Source organism: Opisthocomus hoazin, chromosome 1, assembly GCF_030867145.1.
Source record: "Opisthocomus hoazin isolate bOpiHoa1 chromosome 1, bOpiHoa1.hap1, whole genome shotgun sequence".
Lineage (NCBI taxonomy): Eukaryota > Metazoa > Chordata > Aves > Opisthocomiformes > Opisthocomidae > Opisthocomus > Opisthocomus hoazin.
Genome location: NC_134414.1, coordinates 5,059,407 through 5,081,506, shown reverse-complemented (window position 1 = coordinate 5,081,506; position 22,100 = coordinate 5,059,407). Strand labels below are relative to the sequence as shown.

General features: G+C 46.9%; 1 protein-coding gene across 3 annotated transcripts in view; it reads right to left on the bottom strand.

Moving 5' to 3' along the window:
• GDPD5 (glycerophosphodiester phosphodiesterase domain containing 5) overlaps window positions 1–22,100 on the bottom strand; it is a 191,619-nt gene that overhangs the window by 100,413 nt on the left and 69,106 nt on the right. For all 3 annotated transcript variants that reach the window (XM_075415515.1, XM_075415533.1, XM_075415522.1), the window contains exon 2: window positions 21,608–21,782. In XM_075415515.1, coding sequence (XP_075271630.1) covers window positions 21,608–21,724 — 117 coding nt within the window. In that variant the 5' untranslated portion in view covers window positions 21,725–21,782. The remainder of the gene's footprint in view (window positions 1–21,607; window positions 21,783–22,100) is intronic.

The window sequence follows — 22,100 nt, the reverse complement described above, 5'->3', positions numbered from 1 at the left end:
TATGGAAGGGATTTACCTATTTTCCCTGCAAGAGCTTTAAATGGATTCAGTGCACTGCCAGAGGGAAGCCAAATGAAGTCACAAGCTTCAGCAGCAGCTGAGTATCCAAAGCCAGCATCCATCTGGAAACAAGGCAGAAGCTTTGCTTGCAGGATTTGTATTTTTTTTTACCTCTCAAGGGCTAAATGCTAGGGGTGGAGAAATCGCCCATCACAGGAATATAAGTTAAGTGCTGGAGTCTGCTCATCACACAACAGCCCATTCAACGCCTTAGGTCCACAGCAGTTCCACGCTTAGGCAGCACAGATAAAATGCACCAGAGCATAATACGGCAGCACGGAGGCAGGTTTCACTTTGCGTCGTGCCATTTATCACTCGCTTCTTGCTGGAGAAGCGGGGACCTCTGATCGCTGCAGACAACGGCAGTAAAAGAGCTTGGTCAGACTCGAGTACGTTGCTAGTAACTCTTGCAACGTGCACACACTCATCCACACCGACCTCAAGAAGAAAAGCAATGAATGATGTCCCCTTTCCAGATATCACTCAGCTGAAAGCTACACCACCCCACCCGATTCAGCTTCGGGCTCCTGACCTGACTGGGGAAGGAAAACACCAAGGCACTAAGGCGCAGCTCACAGCAGTGTGGTTTTCTGGAGATCTGCAGCAGTTTCTGCGGTTACAAACTAGCCTCGTTAAGCAAACCCTAAAGTAAGGCGTAGCAGCGTGTTCCGAATTAGAGGAAACAGAAGGTGGTTTGTTTTTCCAGGAAGGCCAGCATAACTGTGTCAAAAACAAAAAAAAAGTGAAACACTGAGACAGCAGCTAGCAAGAATGAAAGACCAGTCTTGCGGTGAAACCAGCAGTCTGGGAGAGCAGAAGAGCCAACACACGCTCTTCCTCCACCCTTAACCTGCGGTCCTCAGCCTGGCTGACGTCACCGGAGTCTTGCACGACACCGCTACCAACAATAACGCATCGCCCCAAGCATCACAGATCAAGAGACAGGTTGGTATCTCCTGGAAGGGATGAGAAGAGAAGCTGGGTCTCTCTTTTCTCTCGCTTTGCTAAGCATCCAACTGCCTAGATCCCATTGAGATGGTTGAATATTTAATCTTTTTTGGAATTTTAGCCCAGAAGGGAGACTTTTGCACAAGGTGAGGTTAAAAGCATCAGGTTTCTGCTAGTTAAGTCACCCTTGACTCAAGAGCTGCGTATCACAGCATGGTCCCTGCTCAGCAGCCTCAGACACCCAATGGATGTGATAGAGAGGTAAGAGCTCTTCTCCTTCGAGCAGGGTTCACCTTTGCCACATGTGAAATGATTTGAACAACCATCCAAGCTTTATTTGATGGTAATTGGCCCTGCTTTTCAGCACCCCAAAGAAAGCTTCAACTTTGCAATGGCCAGTGAGGCTTCAGGAAAGCACACAAATAAGTCAACTCAATTTTTAAGAGTCAGAATGCTGCAAGTTTTGGACACTTCAAACCAGGCCTTAGTAGTTTCATTTTCTCCCCATAACTGTCTCTGAAAAAGGGCCTCTTCTGACTGCACTGAAGTCAATTGATTGTCAAGGGCTGACTGACATCATCTGCAGATAAGCGTGCTGCCAAATAAAGGCTCAAAACCACACGTCCAGGAGAGTGTGACACATCACAGGGCCAGACCAGTCCATCAGCTCTTCTCCTTTAGCAGCTCATTACAGAGATAGCATCAGGGGAAAGAATAATTTTCAAGGTTGAGACAAGCTACAAATACTAGTCACCAAAAAACCCCATTAAAACCTCCAGCCACAGACAAGCACAGCTTCTCTTTGGACGCCTCCAGCTGCCACTTACACCCTTGAAATCACACTTTCAAGCTCAGCAGCAGCTCTCCTGGAAACAACCCAGAGAAAAAGGTTGAAACTGCAATCAAACACCCCTAAACACGAGGCCCCTTTTTAAGAGGGACTCACAACACAGTAAAGACAGTAAAAAATTATAGACCAACTTCAAAGCCCACATTGAAGAAGTCACTGTATTTTTAAGCTTTGCTAGGCAACTTTGTTAACAAGCCAACACCTTAGTGCTGAGGTTCCCAATTCATAAAAAAACCACCAAAACCCCCAGCATTTCGGGCATTCGAGTTGAGCAGCTCAGTATCGAGGCAGTCTGGATCCCCTCCTCCAATCCCACAGGCAGCCAAGTCATTTCTCAGACCACAAATTAGCAGATTACCGAAATGTCTTGTGACAGATGCCAGGAAAGCCACATCTCCATGTATCTTTGAGTTCCTCTCCACTAACCACAGAACACCGTAGAGCTACCTACAGAAACCAAACCACCCATGTGCATGTGGTCATGGGGCACGGTCTCATTCTACCCACACCCCAACAACACTTTTGAAAGCATCAGAAACCTACATGCACCACAGGACACCCAAGCACCCAAACAAGGTGTGACTCAGACAGCCCTGGGCTCTCGGGCTTTTCCACCATGTTGGCAACCTGAGCCTACGACCATGGTGTGGCCAGCTCAAGCCCTGTTTGCAGTATTATGCAAAGGAACTTACTACCAGCCAAGGATTTAACTTCATTAGTCAGTTTAGTCCTATTTGCACAGCCATGTTTCCCCTCCTCACCCCACTAAAATTCATTTCTTGGGCTGAGAATTGAATTGCAGATAGCACCTCAGGGAATAGGCAGCCAACAGCACTGTGGCAGCACAGTTTGCTAGCAAAGTCCAGCAGAAATGAGTCTGAAGCATCCACAGCCAAGCTCTGACATTTGTAACACCTAGGATCAAGATTTTACACGTGCACACACACACCCGGCCAAGCACACAGGCCTTTGGGTCAAGAGGCAGAGCTGGTCTGGCAACCACTCCGGGTGTTTGCTCAATGTCCATCAAGAGAAGCTTGAAGAAACAACCCCAAAAACATCATCGTAACCCATCTGTGCTCCCTAGTCCTTACTATGAGCTTTCCAGCTCCAGCCAGTCTTTTTTCAAAGAGGAGGAGTCTGGCCTTCAACTGCAGGTCAGGATCTGGCCATCTGTATGCGTATTCTGGAGGGGTTTTTGCTTGGCTCCACCACACAAGAGCACAAGGGAAAGCATTGCGAGAAGTCTGGTGGGACTGGTGATGACCGCATCGTTTCTGAGACCTGAAGGGGTTTCAGAGGAGGCATTACCAGAAAAAGTTCAGGACAATTAAATGTGCTCTGTTTGGCCTAGCTGCTCATTCACATATGCTAAGAGCAGAGGAGAGATTTTGCTGCCAACTCCTCCTATTTATGTCTCCAATATGTCTCAGTCTTTGGCGATGCTCTTGAGCTTCAGCCGCTGAAGAGCCAGGAATCAAAAGAAAAAATCTGCTGAACTGCTACAGCCTTTTCCCGGTAAAGGGGGAGGAAGGCACAGCCACAACCATCAGATTCAGTCCCCTGAACAAGCGTCGCTGCAATAACCCACACACTGCAAGAAAGCTGCTGAGTTTCAGTTTGTGGTGGCTTTTTTAATTTAATGGGACTAGCTTGCAAACTACGAAGAGCAATTGCCCCGTAGGGAAATATGCTCTATCTACCCCTTTAATGCAAAACCCAACCGTGTGTCTGAAACAGAGCACAGTCTGATTTATTAATAAACAGATTGGAAATTCCAGCAAGGAAATTAATCTCCAGCTGTACCTGTTCTGGGATGACGCTGGGGTGAAGGACAAGACCAGGAACTGCGTGCAGTTCCTCTACGCAGAAACTTGGCCAGACTCCCAGAATAGGAGGCATGAATGCAAACATCTGTATTAAAAGGCAGAAAGATATTATTATGCAAAAGCATTTCAGCTTCCCAGCCTTTCTGTTCCAGGACCTCTAGCAGTGTCTCCTTCCAAATTAGGGTGAACAGCTGCTATGTATTTGGCAAGCTAACCTCTGCCCTCAATTTAGAAGCTTTTTACATCACGAAATAAAACACGTACATTTTAAAAACCAAAGGGACCATTAAATCATCTAGTTTCACTTCTGTACAAGAAAGGCCAATGAACGTCACCAACTGACTCGAACATTATACTACAGCTAAACATGGTTTCTGGGCACACTTTCCAAAAAGGCATCCGACGGTTTTTATAAACCAAAAATCCTAAACATTGCCCGCAGTAAAACAGGGAGAAATAGATCCGAGTAATCCACTTTTGTGGAGAATTGTAAGAGCCTGTTCAAGCAAAATTACGCCCCTTGATGCAAAGCAAGGCGGTTACTCCAGACTTTAAACCACCCTGCAGTATTTCCTAAGGCCACAGAGGACACATGACAATTCAAAATAGCGCAACCCACTCTCCAAAACAGCAGGCCAAATACAGCAGAAGATGATGCTGTTTTGCAAAATAGCATCAAAACCATTGACGAGCACTCAAAACATAGCACCAGAACCTCTAAATTAATCCTGAACACGTCCACATGCCTGTACTATGGTGCAGGTACCAGTTTTCTTCAGACATGGCAAGATGTGCCTCATTTAGAGGTACACCCCACAAGTAGTTTGTGAAGAGAGCCTGCACACTCCGCTGACAAGAAATTCAGTTTAACAAGACATAAAGGGCAGCTTAAAAGAAAGCAGCACATCAGGACTTTTCAGTGTAACCTTCCAAAAAAGTGTCACTTATGGAAACTTTTGAGGAAACCACAAGATCTTTCATCAGGAGATTTTTTAAATCCAGGATGAAACTTCTGGTCTAAGCCAGAGACCACCATGATCGATCAACCTTTCCGCTGGGCAAGGGGAGGAAAAGCCAATGACTATTTGGGTGTAGCATTTGGAGTGGATGAGTGTCAGCCCTTCTGCTGGACAAGAGGAGGAAAACCAATGACTATTTGGAGTGGAAGAGTGTATCTACCCCATGATAGCTGGGTTTATGCTCCCTGGCCAGCTGGTTTATGCTCTTGGGCCAGGTGGCAAGCCAGACAGAAGAGAATTCCTAGCTGCAGGCTTTCCCATGTGGGTACAAGACATTGCCCTCTTCCCAGATGCTCGTTTTCAACATCTGTAGGAACTCAGGAGCTCCAAACTCTGCCGCCTCTGCCAAGATCTCTGAGCAAGGCTTATCGCATGGCTCCATTTATCACAACTTCACGGTCCTGCAGAAGGACTTGGGTGTTCCCTGGCGTTTTCAGTCAAAGGACCTTCCCACATGCAAACAGCGTTTCTGCAAAGGAGCACAAAGCTGTCGCAGCACGGTAGCATGCAGTGGGGCCAGGGGAACTACAGCGTGAAACAAACACTTGCTCTTTCACACAGCGCTGTCTCTCTGCGGCTTTCACCGAAGCAGTAGGATGTCACCCAAGGAAAATAAAAGCAGATGATACACATGCATTGAGAATTACATCAGCTGTGGAAGAGAAGTGCACAAGAGCATCCCACTCCCCAGCCTACCTTGCCCTCCTTCCGACCTCCAAATCAGTTACCAGCAGCAGAGAGGCAGGATTTTTACAAAAGGGATGGGAGGGCAGAGGGTATTGGTGTAGGCCTCCTGTCCTCCATTATCTCAGCGTTGCTCCCCTTTCATAAACATATAGGATGGCAGCAGCTGTTAAAAGCAACTGCCTATTTAATGGTACTTCACTGAAAATTTACTCTTACCAAGTCTTTTATTCTCTATTCTGCATTAATCCAATAACAAAGGGATGAGGTTGAAGGACAACGAGTGTCTCTGGGCAGAGGAATTAGTAGAAATAAAGAAAGAGTGGGCAGGCTTAGCTCTGTGCTTGGCTGAAGCCTACAGCAAATATTTAAATCCCTTGCTCAAGCACCCCTGTACTGCGTTGTTCAGAGCTTCCAAAAAGCTCTTTATCACAGCAGACACTCAGACAAGTTTCTCCTAGCTCGTGCAGGACATAGGAGCATCTCCCAGCTCAAGCGTCACCTTCTCCCTCCAATCTCCCTTTTCACCCCCCAAAACTTTCTCTGCTCCTCCACGTTTGGCAGCCCACCACTATTTTGAAGCCTTCCCATCCTAAGTTTGGTCTGTCTCCCCACAGGAGCAACCACTTGTGCCCCACCATCTGCACAGCAGCATCTCCCACCCATCACATGTGGCAAGAACTGGGCTCACCATCACTGCATCTTTCCTCCTACTGGCAAAGTACCAGCAGCCTCATGGAGCACTTAAGCCCACTCACACGCCTCCCCTGAAAACCAATACACATCTCTGAGAAGGGCTATAGCTGCACGACACCACCGCCTTGGACCATCTGTAGACCATAAGGAAGTTCAACCTCTTCAGCATAGAGAGATCTCTACTTTCTTTCACCCCTTCCCTGAAGGCTGCTATTCACAGCCATTTAAAAAAATGCTAAAGTGGTGCCAAATTGTCCTTATAAATATCTCATCCAGTGCTGAAAAGAAAGAGAGGTCACCAACCGGAGGCTCTTTACAAAGCACAGCTCATCAGCAGTCTCCAGGCAGGGCCCTGTGGGAACGCAGCCTCCTCATTTCCATCACCACCTTGCACGATTATTTTCAGCCATTCACAGTTTTGGTGGGAACAGCTGGCTGTGAGCTGGGATGGGGCCAAGCAGTAGTGACAAGGAGGAGGAGGCTGTGTGCCAGGTGACCGGACACATGCTGGGGAAGGCAGGAGACCCCACGGACTGTTGCTTGCATGACTTCCACCTCTGTCCCGTCACCTCTGTCCCTCTGCACACACTTAGCAAGGGAAAAATCATCACAAGCTAATCCTGCTCCTTTTTATTTTCTCCATTTCATTCATTTACTTCCACTGGCACCATATTTCCTTCTCATCTCGCTAATTTTTGTGCCCATTTTGGACCCACAAGTATCCTTGATCAACTTCCACAAAGTCTACTTTTATGACAGGCAGATAAATTTCTTCTATTTAGAGGGGAAGGGAAAAAAAGAAAAAGGAAAAAAGCCTGCTCCATTGGCCAATACACCATCCTAGGTCATCCAGCCACCCAACAAGATCACACTGTACAGTTGCTCTCCAAAGTTCTCCACTCTGTCACACCACAACTGTCCTTGAATCTCTTCCAGGACATCTGGGAATTGGGGAAAGGCACCAGGAGAGTGGACTCAGTGGATTTGGAGACTAGTGAATTCAAACCCAAAAGAAAATCAGTCGAGTCCAACTGATGGGCAGCAAGGTCACACTCGCTTCCCTCTGGGTGAGAAAAATAAAGTCTCTTCTAGGAAAGGACGCTGATTTTTCGTCATCCTTGTTGAGATTAGAGAGAGGGCTTCAGATACCAAAAGAAACCAAGAAGTCAAGCTTCCACAATTTTTACTATTGTTTCACTTCTATCATTTGCTCTTCAAACTTCATACACTTATGGCTACACTTTCTTATCGTGGGAAATGACTAAATATTTAAGGAAATAGCAACACACTAATCAAATTAATCTGTGCCAGCACAGCTACCAACAGCAAAGTTTACACTGGCAGGAGCACAGGTTCCCATTGCCTTTTTCAAAAAACAAGTTATCCAATTCAATCTAAAAAGTCTAACCCTAGCACTCACAGCAACTGCGCAGCCAGGAGGGAAAATATATTTGTTTTGGAAAGCAAGTAGAAAAACAAGATCATTTCCCCCCCTTATAGAAGGAAAGCAGTAAATATTCTACCTTGATGCTGTGTACGTGCTCTTCAGCAACAGCTAAAACATCCTTATGTTATCAGCGCTGTTTTGGTCGCAGATCCAAAATGTAGCACCATATCAGCTACTACGCAGAAAGTTAACTCCATCGCAGGCAAAACCAGTACAGGGGACTCACAGGGACAGCCTAGAAAGGCTCTTCTCCCATACGTGGTGATATGCTAAACGACAAGTTGATTGACCATCCAAGTCTCATCTCTCACCTAGCATCTTTCAAACTAGTAAAGATTTTGCAAGAGTGGCTGCACACTGCTGCCTTTAGACTGGAAGGACATCGCCGTACCCAAGTGCTCAGGGAAAAGCCCTGGCAAAACCCAACTGACAGGGCTTCCAGTTCGTGGTGGTAAAGCACAGGCTTGGCTCCAAGGGACCATGGCCAAAAAATTCCCTTCCCCCCCGCCCTTTTTCCACATGTCCCACCTGCCTCCCTTCCCCCTTTCTCCAGATGCAGCTCCAGTTCAGTGCTGGCTGTTGATAGCCCGAAACACATTTTGCAGATGGCTCTGCAGTAAAAACCTTTGACACCTATAAAGCACTATAAATCGTAGGGCACATTAATCACCCAGTCTGAGCCCATAATCCTAACTCAGGCACAACAGTCAATGGGCTTTGCAGACTCCCTCCCACAGGCATTTTGCCTACACCAGGACTAAGCCAGAGCTTTAGCATTAGTCAAACATCCTCACCCTGACAGCACTAGGCTATGTCAGGCAGCAAGTTATCAAACATTGTGGCTTTCCTGGGGTTTCAAGGATCTGGGATTTCCCACCCTTCAAACAAGCATTACGGAAGCAGGAAACGTGTCTCACATTGGGCAAGAAGAACTATACGGAGGCCACAGTGTCAATGGCCAACTATTTATATTGAAGAATAGCTTTGGTGGAAAAACACAACCCAAACCCATTGAGGCTGAAACTGTATTTATTGAATAGATTGTAATTTATAATGCTGCCCAGCAGCCTGGCCTTTTGGTCAAGCAGTCATGAACACACCAGCTTTCTGGGCTAGGTCCTACTATGGAGGTACAAGAGGTGACCAGCAGTGGTCTTCTGCAGGCTCACCTGTCTAAGCAGGCAACAGCTTCAGCATCAGCCTTGCCCGGTGGCAGGTAATCTCAGCCTTCCTAGGAGCTGTCTGAGGATGTGGGTCTCAACAATCAGCAAGCTTCTGGTGGATGAAGCCCAGTTTCTGAGGCTAGCACATCCCTCTCCTCCTTGCCAGTCTACCATGGGAGTCCTGCCCAGCCTAAAAGAGGTCTTGCTCCTTCATGAAGGTCAAAGCACGCAATTCACAGATAGACCCAGTAACATTCCTTGCAAAGTCTGTGCCGATGGTACCATGCAGAGCAAATACAATTCCTGCCCGGCTCAGCTGTCCACAGACCTGCTTTAGGGAATGAGCAATGAATAGACAATGAGAGGAGAGAAAAACCACATTGCAATATGACAACATGATGCCCTGTGTAAATTCAGTTCGGCTTCGAAGGCTGGCTGCGGTCATGCTTCAGACAAGATCTTCTTTGGCAGATGGCCTTGGGGAAAAATTGGGAACAATCCTGCCTTTTAATCTTCCCCACTGGTGGAAGGAAATTTCCACCACTACTGAAGCTCTGAACGTGTTTCAGCATTCAAACATCACTGAGCAAGACAACACTTGAATGCTGCCCATGCTCCTGGGAGAACCACCTGCAATCCCAGACATGAGGAGAGATCTTTACTTTTCCCTGACTCCCAGGCATCTTCCAGAGCCAAGAGAAACAGATTTCATGAGGGAGCAAGACTGCAAACACAATTCTTGCAAGGCAGCACAACTGCAATGATGAAAAAGCTGAGGGAGTTCAGAAAGCCTGCAGCAGGAGCCAGAGGGTGGGGTGTCCACGTGCAACTATGCACATCTCAAATCCCTTCCCTGCACTATCATCCACCCTGTGCATCCCCCCTGCCAAATGAAGAGCTCAAAGGTGAAATTAAATGATGTTGATGTGATGTGCAAAGCCCTGTAAACAGGGTAGTTTTGCTTTCAATTCCAAGCATTGGAGAAAAATAAAAGAAAAAAATAAGGGGAGGGGGAAAAAAAAATAAAATCAATATTTAAGCCAACAATTGGATTTTCCTGAATTTAGCCCATCACACCAACATAATCAGACACATCCATTCATGAGGATTCAGCTCTGAATCATGGGTCAAGTCCAACGTGCAGCATCAAATGCCTTAGTGCCCAACCTCAAATCAAACAGGCTTCAAAGAGCCTCTTTCCATCAAAAACTCCCATGTCCTCAGGCCTATGGTCATGAACACTAACAAATTGAAACTTCATAGAAAAGGGCAAATTCATCCATCCTCTAATAAAGGTTTTCAGCAAAGCAAGCAATTTCTGTAACCAGTGACCTTTGGCTGTCTGGGAATTAGCACTGAAGACCCAGTAAAATCCCAGCTCCAAAGCCTGTAGTCACACAGATCCATCACGCCAATGTGGCTTACATCATCTGTTCAGGTTATTTAACAGCTCTGGCCAAGCGGGAATTACAAGACTATTTCACTATAAAGTAAATTAATACACGTATCACAGACACAGCACAGCAATCCATTATGTCGATAGATCACAGCTCCTCATTCATCTTTTCACAAAAGGACCCAAAAAAGCCATCAGAAGCCTCAGCTCAAGGCCACGTGATGTTTTTAACCAGATGGACCCATCTTCAATCATTCACATTGCACTTTAAGAGAATAAATTTTAACAACGAACGCCCAGTTCATTAGGAAGAGTTTAATATCTCACATACTGGCTTGCAGCTACACGAGCAGCAATAGGTACTTTAAAGGCAGCGAGAGGCACTACAAGTATTAGATATTCCACCTCATATCTACCCAGTTCAGATACCTTGCGCTGACTTAACCAGAGGATTAGGAGATCACACAGAATCACACAGAATAGTAGGGGTTGGAAGGGACCTCTGGGGGTCATCTAGTCCAACCCCCCTGCCGAAGCAGGGTCACCTACAGTAGGCTGCACAGGATCTTGTCCAGGCGGGTCTTGAATATCTCCAGAGAAGGAGACTCCACAACCTCCCTGGGCATCCTGTTCCAGTGCTCCGTCACCCTCAGAGGGAAGAAGTTCTTCCTCATGTTCAGACGGAACTTCCTGTGCCTCAGTTTGTGCCCATTGCCCCTTGTCCTGTCACTGGGCACCACTGAAAAGAGCTTGGCCCCATCCTCCTGACACCCACCCTTCAGATATTTGTAGGCATTTATAAGGTCCCCTCGCAGCCTTCTCTTCTTCAGGCTGAACAAGCCCAGTTCCCTCAACCTCACCTCGTAGGGGAGATGCTCCAGTCCCCTCACCATCCTTGTAGCCCTCCGCTGGACTCTCTCCAGTAGCTCTTCATCCTTCTTGAACTGGGGAGCCCAGAACTGGACACAGTACTCCAGATGAGGCCTCACCAGGGCAGTGTAGAGGGGAAGGAGAACCTCCCTTGTCCTGCTGGCCACACTCTTCTTGATGCACCCCAGGATCCCATTGGCTTTCTTGGCAGCCAGGGCACACTGCTGGCTCATGGTTAACCTGTCATCCACCAGGACACCCAGGTCCCTCTCCGCAGAGCTGCTCTCCAGCAGGTCCACCCCAAGCCTGTACTGATGCATGGGGTTGTTCCTCCCCAGGTGCAGGACCCTGCACTTGCCCTTGTTGAACCTCATCAGGTTCCTCTCTGCCCAGCTTTCCAGCCTATCCAGGTCACGCTGAATGGCAGGCACAGCCTGCTGGTGTATCTACCACACCTGCCAGTTTGGTGTCGTCAGCAAACTTGCTGAGGGTACATTCTAACTCTTCATCCAGGTCGTTGATGAAGAAGTTAAACAAGACTGGGCCCAGTACTGACCCCTGGGGGACACCACTTGTCACCAGCCTCCAACTAGACTCAGCGCCGCTGATGACAACCCTCTGAGTTCTGCCATTCAGCCAGTTCTCTATCCACTTCACCGACCACTCATCCAGCCCACACTTCCTCAGCTTCCCCAGGAGGATATCATGGGAGACTGTGTCGAAAGCCTTGCTGAAGTCAAGGTAGATAACATCCACGGCTCTCCCTTCGTCTACCCAGCCAGTCATGTCATTGTAGAAACCTATCAGATTGGTCAGGCATGATTTCCCCTTGGTGAATCCATGCTGACTACTCCTGATAACCTTCTTTTCTTCCACTTGCTTCATGATGGCCTCCAGGATAAGCTGCTCCATCACCTTTCCCGGGATGGAGGTGAGGCTGACCGGCCTGTAGTTCCCTGGGTCCTCCTTCTTGCCCTTTTTGAAGATTGGAGTGACATTGGCCTTTCTCCAGTCCTCGGGCACCTCTCCTGTCCTCCAGGACCTCTCAAAGATGATGGAGAGTGGCTCAGCAATGACATCCGCCAGCTCCCTCAGCACTCGTGGGTGCATTCCATCGGGGCCCATGGATTTGTGGACATCCAGATCACTTAAGCGATCCCTCACACAGTCCTCCTCGACCAAGGGAAAGTCGTTCTCTTTGTAGGCTTCATCTCTTCCCTCCGGGGCCTGGGATTCCTGAGGGCCAGTCTTAGCACTGAAGACTGAAGCAAAGAAGGCATTCAGTAGCTCTGCCTTCTCCGCATCCTCCGTCACCAGGACACCCGCCTCATTCAGCAGCGGCCCCACGTTGTCCCTAGCCTTCCTTTTGCTGCTGATGTAGTTGAAGAAGCCCTTCTTGTTGTTTTTGACATCCCTTGTCAGCTTCAATTCCAGGTGAGCCTTGGCCTTCCTTGTCGCATCCCTGCATGCTCTCACCACGTTTCTGTACTCTTCCCAAGTGGCCTGTCCCTCTTTCCACATTCCATGGACCTTTCTCTTCCGCCTGATCTCCGCTAGAAGCTCCTTGTTTAACCATGCAGGTCTCCTGCCTCCTTTGCTAAATTTCTTTCTCAGGGGGAGGCATTGCTCCTGTGCATGGAAGAAGTGTTGTTTAAAAAGCGACCAGCACTCATGGACCCCCCTGCCTTCGAGAGCCCTGGCCCACGGGATTCCTCCCAGTAGCTCCTTGAAGAGGGATGTGCGATGTAAAAACCACCATCTCTGAAAGAGCAGCGGTGCAGCCCCTCCGATGGCATTGCTGCTTTTCAGCGAGCATGTTCAGCTGCCCCATGGGCCACAGCAAACCCACAGCCGTCACTTCTCATATCTCATGCCAACCAGGACACCTGCACGAAGCACTAACTCAGAGGCAATTTGGTTTTTAGCCTCTATTACAGCATCTATCCAATTTCTCCTGCTAAGTGAGCACCACTGATGTGTAAGTGATGCTGCTTACAGAAAGGACAGGGAGATGCACCAGGCTCTGGGCATTTCTGTATTTCTCCGCTGCTCTTACACATCAAATGATAGAATGGTTTGGGTTGGAAGGGACCTTATAGATCATCTCGCTCCAACCCCCCTGCCATGGGCAGGGACACCTTCCACCAGACCAGGTTGCTCAAAGCCCCATCTAACCTGGCCTTGAACACTGAAGGAGAGGGCAGCCACAGCTTCTCTGGGCAACGTGCCCCAGCACTCCCCATCTGTGACCACATGATGTCCATACGAGAGCACGTTTTGATAGCTCAGCAGCAGCCAACACACCACATAACACTACCTCCTATGTTTATAATGTACCAATGACACCACTGTCATCACCCTCCATAACACAGCAGCAGTATCATGAGCAGAAATTGGCCATAGCTGTGCTCCTCACCAGGTTGCTTTAACTGCTCTGTGCAACCACTTGTCAGGTGGTAGGAAGGGGTAGAGGGATGCATCAGCTGAAGTATCTTCTGCCTTGAACAAGACTATAGCTGGTCAATGGACTAAGAGAGCACCTTCACAGAATGACAGAATGTTACGGGTTGGAAGCGACCTCTGTGGGTCATCTAGTCCAACCCCCTGCCAAAGCAGGGTCACCTACAGCAGGCTGCACAGGACCTTGTCCAGGTACGTCTTGAATATCTTCAGAGAAGTAGACTCCACTACCTCCCTAGGCAACTTATCCCAGTGCTCCGTCACCCTCAGAGTGAAGAGGTTCTTCCTCATACTATACAGATTCTTTTAAAAAAGCTACAAAGCAAACATGCATTCAGTAAGTCTTACACTGTGGTATCCCAGATAGGACATGCTGCATCAGAAGGCAATAAATCCATCGACGGTCTTCTCCAGGTACCAAAATCTAGATGATTGTCACGGAAACACTGGCATAAGTCATAAACATCCAAGGAGGAATTCAGAGAGAAAACCTCAAGGAAAATCATCAGGGCAAACATCTTTCCATCTTAAGCAGAGCACCTGAGGTCATATTTGGTGTCTGTTTTGGCAACATCCATAAATCCCAAGTCTCAGATCAGCTTTCCAAGCACAGGGCACAACGCGATGGGCTGCAGCTTCCTCCTGGCTCTTCCATCAGCCACCCCTGGAAACCCTCAAATGCTGGCCCCATCCCTCTCCAAAGAAGCTCACACCAGTAACAGGTCAGAAATTGGTGCCCTCACAGCCAACTATTCAAGCCTTAAAAGTTTCTTCCTTCAGCAATGCTTATCTTCAAGAGCTTCAAGGCATCCACTGTATCTGTTCTCAGCCTTTCTTCTTCCCCAAGCTGAGCACGGCAAGTTTGAAGTCATCGCATTCTGAATACTTTCTAGGAAAGGCTTGGCTAAACCCTCTGATAACATGTAATGGATTTCCTGGGAAGCACAGGCAGCCTAGACTTCTGTCTGGAAACCAAAGATAAAGCACAATAAAATAAAAAAATACAAGAGCCTTCTCCTCAGGCTGCTGCTGCTGGAGTAAGGACAAAAGCAACATGAGATTTCTTGAACGTCAGAAACAGGACAGGCCCAGTTTTGTCCTGGCTTGTCTGGGGCTCTTTAAAGGGTTTGAAGGTCCCTTTTATCCCTACATCCTTCCCTAGCTTTAAGGTGTCGTTGCCTTTTTATTCAGTAATACCGAGCTCACCTTCCCCACTTACACTTTATGGCAAAAAGATGCATGCAGTAGCTACAAGGAGGACAGGAGAAGCAACATCTGCTATATCTAAAACGATCCAAGGGTAAACAGGAGCAAGGAGAGATGATTGGCTCCAGCGATGTAATTTTTCACCCACGTAATTAGTACAACGTATAAAGAAAAGCAGTTGGAGGGAGCACATCTGGCAGCTATAACAAGGAAATGCCACAATCTGAATAAAACCCCGGAGGCCCGTAACGTTGGAAAAGTCACAAGGCACCTTTGTGTATCCAAAGGGGGCTGGCCAGGCCATTTATCATAAGGAGCTTGCACATGGATCACTTCAAAGTTTCTGAATAAAGCAGTAATGACACAGTGCTAGAAATTCTGTAAGCCTTTGCTGTAGGAGCTAATCAATCACCTGTAAAAAGGTCAGCCCTGCTCAGGGGCCACCAATAATATTACCCAGAGCCTGAATGTGCAGGCAGACAAGCTAAGGCTGCAGAGAACACAAGTGTGACCCACCAAGTCAGCTGTGATTGCTGGTGGCATTGGTCCCTAGGTTCTCACCTCCAAACCAGAGGGCAGCCAGTGCCATCAGGAAGCCCCTAAGCACATTCACAGCTACTGGGCAGAAGTGTCCATCTTAGAATGAGTCCTGGGATTCAGAATTCATCAGTGGTGGCCACCACCAAGTCACATCACAACAGCTTGTCTTCTGTGCCTCAGTTTACCCACTTACAGAAAAAACCCCAAGCTGGCAGAGGGATTTATGCCACTTCACACACTGCAAGATAAACACAGGAGATTGTGGTTTTTATAGGCTTTCGTATTTTGGCTGAATATTAGCAGTTCCATTTATTAACACTGAAACATCACACTGGGGAGGGCAGGGGTGCACTTGTAGAGCACTTGAGCATGAACTGGTCGGCTTGGGAAATCCTCAGTTTGCTCCCACTCCAACACGCCCATCTGCTGCAGAGCCCTTGGGTCAGGGAGGTTGAGCTGCTCTGCCAAGCCCCATTAATTTTTTATTGCCCTAAAATCAGAGCAGCCCCAGAAAGGTGTTCATACCACTTCTCGGCATTTTCGCCAGCAAAGGCATAAAAGTCTGTTTGCCAAGAGGGAGGGCGAACGAAGGAACACTCCTGGCCCAAGGTGCTTCCAAGAAGCCTCTAATATCTAGCTAGTGCTGCCCTTCTATTGATCAGGTACCAGTGACCCTCAAAGCGCGATCCATCAGCACATGACACAGCAGCTCCTGAACTCCACGAACCGTGGAGCATCTGCTGCTGGGTTCAGAAGAGCCGACGCACTACAAGGCATTTCTCCGGGCTTGACAGGTCTTCACCGATGGGAACAGCAAGCCTACAAAACACCAACAGCAACAAGGAAGCATCTCTGCTACAATTACTGAATACCACTGTCGGAAAAGGATGAAGGCAGATAGGGAGAGGTTGCAGCAGCTACTGGAAGGGCCAGAGAAGCCACGTGGGACCAAAAGACAACATACGAGGACACATGCCTAGGGAGGGGACAACAAAAAAAGCAAGGACATCTGCTGGCACATAGAAATGGATTTTAAACACAGCAGTGGGGAAGAGTCACCCAACAGCAGTGATGGAAGGAGGGGTTGGTTGCAGGAGCAGCTCTCCCAACACCAGCAGCTGGTGAGTAGAAGCATCCAGCATTTCCAGCTCTTGGCCCAGGTCCCTGTTCTGCTCCCATCAGCAGCTAACTGGGATCTCTGAAAAAGGAAGGCGGCAACACTATAAATGTGTGAAAATGAGTTTTAACAATATGAGGTTTCTGAGGCACAGGGGCTTTAAACAGTCTACGTTCATATATCCATCAGCCCTACAAAGCCACACTCTGTAAGATAAGAGAAAATTTAAGCTGGATTCCGAACAAGTTGTGTTTTTAAGGACAACAGAACATTGATGTTATACCCCAAATGCAACCCTGTAAACCCACGTTGCGTTGACCATCAGTCCTGATCACTCTGAGCTTTCAAAGAGATCCACTCCTGAGCTTGGATATGCATCTCATTAGCTCCGGTTTCACCATCTTTCCAGGTTCTTAACAAGGGTTTGGTTTCTTAGATGCTCAGGTTAACACCTGTGGGATTAGAGCATTCAGAAAACAGTGAGATTTCTGTCAGCATAAAACTTCATCGCTAATACTGCTCCTCTCACTCACAACATCTCAGGGGTGCTCACAAGAGGAACAGGAAGAAGAAAAGAGATTGTACAAGTACTCTGAAGTGCACCATTCACAAAAAGCTCTTGAAGAGACCTGCATTTAAATGTTATACATGGCATTAAAGAGCAGATCATCATAGGGATCTTGCAATTTCAGTCACCTAGGATCAAAGCTGCCAATTCTGGGTTCATGCCCAGCTGATGGTGGCCCCGTAACCAAACCAGGCACCTATCCTTGCCTATTCTTGGCAATTTTCTGGAGGAAAAGATAGTTTTGTAAACAATGGGAAGCTTCCAAGGGAAATGGGGGAGACAAGAAAAGCTCCCAGTTACATTTTGTCTGACCCAACATGTGTCTCAGAAGGGTTTGTGGTTGGGAAATACAGTATCAGCCATGCCTGCCGCTAAGCAGAGAAGCCAAAGCCCTTTGCAAATGGTGATAGTATTTTGTCCTCTCTGACAGGGAACTAAATAAAATAAAAATAAAGATCCCAAGATTTTTCAATAAACAGTAAGTGCAAAAAAACCCAGCCAGACAATAAAACTGGCTACTTCTATGTTTTGGATAGATAAAACTACCACTGCAATTTTCTTCTGCAGAATTTCTCTTTCCCCGCTCTCACCTAGGATGATTTCCCGGGTGTGATATTTGCTGTGTACAGACAGCATGGTTTTGGAAGCAATAAAAAAAAACCTGAACGAAACCAGTCGATAGATTTAACTTCATGTTCATACAATGCAACCTTATCAACATCTCCCATGTGGATACTGATCTTGCAACATCTCTGGGTGGATTTTAAACGATGCTGCAGCCTGCCCTGGACTCTACTGGGAGCAAGAGCTGTTCTGGTGTTCTAATACCCAGCAGCAGTTCATTTGGGGTGAAGCACACAAATTTCGCACAGAGCACTGTGTTTATACACTGCAATTAGCAGGGCCGCTCTCTCTGCGTTTGTTTAATTGCCGGTGATCCATCAACGGGAGGGTGGTATCTGGGAGCTACCTCAGAAGCTGCCGCCTGAACTTCAGACCCTGAAAAGCACATACAGCAACTGCAAGCCAAAGTTTATTCACTCCCAGTTTGTGTTCAGGGCGGCGATGCACTGACCCCGTAAGAACTTCCTTGGCTGAACACCTGACAAACAAGCCGCAGTCGGATCAGAAATTGCTTTCTCACACCAGCTACGGAGATTCTAAGAGTCTGAGTCTCAGCAAGACCATTTCTGCTTTTTTATATGCCTTTTGTTAAAAAAAAAAAAACATTAAAAATTTAAAAAACATGAAAGGGGATCTTGGCATTAAAGCTGAGGGCACACAATAGAAAGGAGTTCTGCAGCTATTCAAAATTTAAAAAGGAGACCAAGCGTGCAGGTTGGGTGCCTTCAGCTCCCCCCGCTCCAGTCTCTAAAGGTCAGAGGAAAGCAAGAGACAATTACAATTCTAGCAAGCGGCCTCCCAAAAAACTCAGAACTCAAGCTTACAATTAAAATTTTCATTTTCATGTAAATTTAATGTGTAGTAGAAAGCCTGATCTGCATATTTTTGGGGGAAAAGGAAAGGAATTATTAAAACTCTGTTGCGCTACAGCACATTTCAGCAAAGAAACATTCAGAGCCATCAGCAGAAGGTTTCAAGGACACAAGTGAGTCGTAACCCAAGTTTAGGTGAAGGCCTTTTATCCCGGAAAGTCTGATCTGTTAAAAAGACAGCAGAAGACCATGCTGTAGCCTACACTAAAAATAAAAAATGCTCTTTGACTATGTGCCTTAATTTCTGATAATTAAGGAGTGTAAAGATAACACGTCTATACCCTGCTCCTTCCTTCCCAGGTAGCTCTAGATTTTTGCAAGACTTCAGACCTCTCAAGTATCCCATACCCGCCTTTATAGAAACAATGCTCAGGAAAACACGTATTATACCACAGTTGCCTCTACTCCGGGCTTGCAGTGGCTGAGTTCCTACAGGGTCAGATACTGGGCAATACAAGAAGTATTATCATCAACATGCCACTGCCTTTGCGTAAAGCAAACAGGCACCTCAGTTTTAGTATGGTATTTTCCTGGCTAATCCCCTACAGATACACCTAAATATTGTGACTGGAATATATCAGCTAGAGACAATTAGGATATGTAAAACTTCCTATCCCCATCCAATACACCTTGGGATCTTGGCAAGATTTCCCACCCATCCCAGAAGTCCTCTCATGCAGACCAGAGATCTCTAAACCTCGATGAATGATAGAATGATTTGGGTTGGAAGGGACCTTAAAGATCACCCAGTTCCAACTCCCCCGCCACAGACCGCTTCCACCAGCCCAGGGTGCTCAGAGCTCCATCCAACCTGGCCTTGAACACTGCCAGGGAGGGGGCAGCCACAGCTTCTCTGCGCAACCTGGGCCAGTGTTTCACCACCCTCATGGGGAAGAATTTCTTCCTAATATCTAATCTAAATCTGCCCTCTTTCAGTTTAAGACCATTACCCCTTGTCCTGTCATTCCATGCCCTTGTAAAAACATCCTCTCCAGCTTTCTTGTAGGCCCCTTCAGGCACTGGCAGTTGCTCTAAGGTCTCCCCGGAGCCTTCTCTTCTCCAGGCTCAGCAGCCCGAACTCTCTCAGCCTGTCCTCCCAGCAGATGGGTTCCAGCCCTCGGATCATTTTTGCAATCAATGCTAGGAGTACCCTGTATTTTGTGTAAGTCCATCCCTGCTTCAGAGCTTCTCTCAACTGCAGAGATTGGAGTTTACAGTCCAAGTGGTCCTGAATTTGAGTGATACCATGCAAGGCTCTCCCACCCAATCCAGAGAGGTGGAGGGATGCCAACACTGGTTTGCAGCCCATAGAAGTTACTTGCTTGTTCAAACAGCCAAGGACTATTTGGCAGCTACAAAAAAGAGGTTTCTCACTTCTCTTTTACACATATCCTGCAGTTCCCACCCATTTTCTGCAGTATTCAGGCACATGCAAATAGCCCTGTCCAACAGAGGACAATTAGACTTCATTTGCACTTTTCCCTCCAAACAGAGGGCTGCAATCTCTCATTCCAGCACTAACACCTGCAAGGCACTTTACTGACAACAAGATGGGAACAGATTCTTCATACCTTGGTTTTGCATAGCCTGTAGCTAATTTTAGACTTTCTTCTCTTGCTCCTGCAATAGCTAATTTTTAATTAATGAATTTAATTCTTAATTCTCCACTTCAGCATTCAACAAAGTGGAAGTTGAGTCCTTGTGTAAAACTTAACAAGACCATTTCAGAGACTGGACATATTTGTAAGCCTAGCTCAGGTACTTCAAACACAACAAATTCCTTTCTAGCACTAGAAACACAATTGAAATTCCAAGTAGAATTGGAAGTCTGCCACTGATGTTTTTTTGGTAAAGTCAGTCAGCACAAGCAGAGCTAGATTTCACTGAAAAATTAAGTCAATGGCAATTTTTCTATGGAAAGCATAAAAAAGAAGCATAATGTTCTGGTTCCTAAGGCATACGGAATAAGGAGTTTTGAGTATTTAAGTTAGTACATGCACACATGCCAAGACATTACATCCCACCATTTTCCTGAAAAAACAAAAGAAAAAAAAAAAAATCTTAAAAACCCAACTACGCCCTCCACTACGGATGTGCCTGGGTATTTCTCAAAGGAAACTTCTGCTGGCTCAGAAGCAGTCACTCAGACTAAGCTGGCCAGACTGAAAGAAGAGGAGAAACAGCACAAACATTTCTACTTTGCAAAAGGAAATATGTTTTGCTCTGCACAAACACAAGCCGTGACTTCTCAATTCGCATGGGAGCTCCCGGCCAAGCTGCACCACCAACAATCAATGCAATTCAGAACCAGGAGCATTTTTGGCATGGGATCTGCCGCCTAGAAGTGTTTTCTCCTTAACAGCTTCTTTTCCAGAGGACAAGCACTCCACAGACAGGAATATCCCTGGTTGTAGACTTAAAACACAAAACAGAGAAGCTAACTGTCACCAGAGCAAAATCCAGCCCTCAAAAAGCAATGAAACGATCTCCTGGGAGCATCGCCAGAAGAAGTGAGATTTAAGCTTTGGGTTTTTTCTTCTTCAAATAGTAAGCACACTAGAAAAACAACCCAGACAACACGAGAGCACAGAAGAACAGTAATACACAACCATTACCCAGCAGATGTAACAAAGGGCAGCTTTGACAGCAGTTTTTTCACACTTCTTCCTATAAACACATCAGGTCTTACGAGACCCCGTCTCGCAGCCCCAGACATCAGGGAAGGCACAAGTCCAGCCCTGCTGCCTGGATTCCCTCTGTCAGAGCTCTTAAAAACTGCATTTTTCCAGGGGAGGGAAAAGTCACCTCTAACAGCTCTCCCGTTTATCCCCAGCTAGTTCTCACCTCCTCCTGCCTTTCCCTACCTACAAACTTATTTTCACATGCACAGATGCTAAAAAGTACACAGAAATACAGATCCTGTGCATCCAGCCAAAAAAACACAAGCACACCAATAAGACACAGAGCAAGGAGCAGAACTGAAGTCTCCCCCAGTACCGAAACAAAAATACAGATTTGGCCAAACCCATACTACTCAATCCCTTTGAGGACCATGACCAGCTAACTGTGCCCATTTACTACATCAACCACACGGTGAGAACTTCTGACAGACCTCCAAGCCATGGGGCCAGTGACTTCCATGGTCTATTCAAGCCAATAAAAAAAAAAAAAAATAAATCAAATATCCAGCACTTTCAACCAAGACCCTCTGCCCATCCCAAAGTCACTGGGAAGAGGTGATGCGGTCAAGCTACCCACCTTGGTGGTGTCATCATGTGACCGCTGGTACCGTTTCCAGCGGCAGCCGTAGATGCCCGTCAGACAGGACAAACATAGCTGCGGCTCGTAGTACTGCAGCGGTTGGTGTTTAACCATGCTCCTTCCAGCCCCTCAGGAGCGAGGTATCAGAAATCCATCAGGTCCTGGGAGAGCCCTTCAGCAAGAAGAGAAAAGAGGGAGGGGGGAAAAAAAAAAAAATTAAGAATGCCAAGCAATATTTCAATACATTAACAAGCAATATTATAATTAACCATGTCCTCTGGCTATTGAGGAATGCTAATCAGATCTATTCCCAGCCCTGCCAACATCTCCGGCTTGTTACTCAACAAGACCGAGAAGTTTAATTAGTTTGCAAGTTTTATTTCCTTGTGCAGTTTCTCCCACACCACTAAAAGCAAATGTATTCACAGGAGTTATCAGTAAGAAAAGCTGCACAAGGACGAGAGCAGTAGACGGATTATCTGGAGCCCAG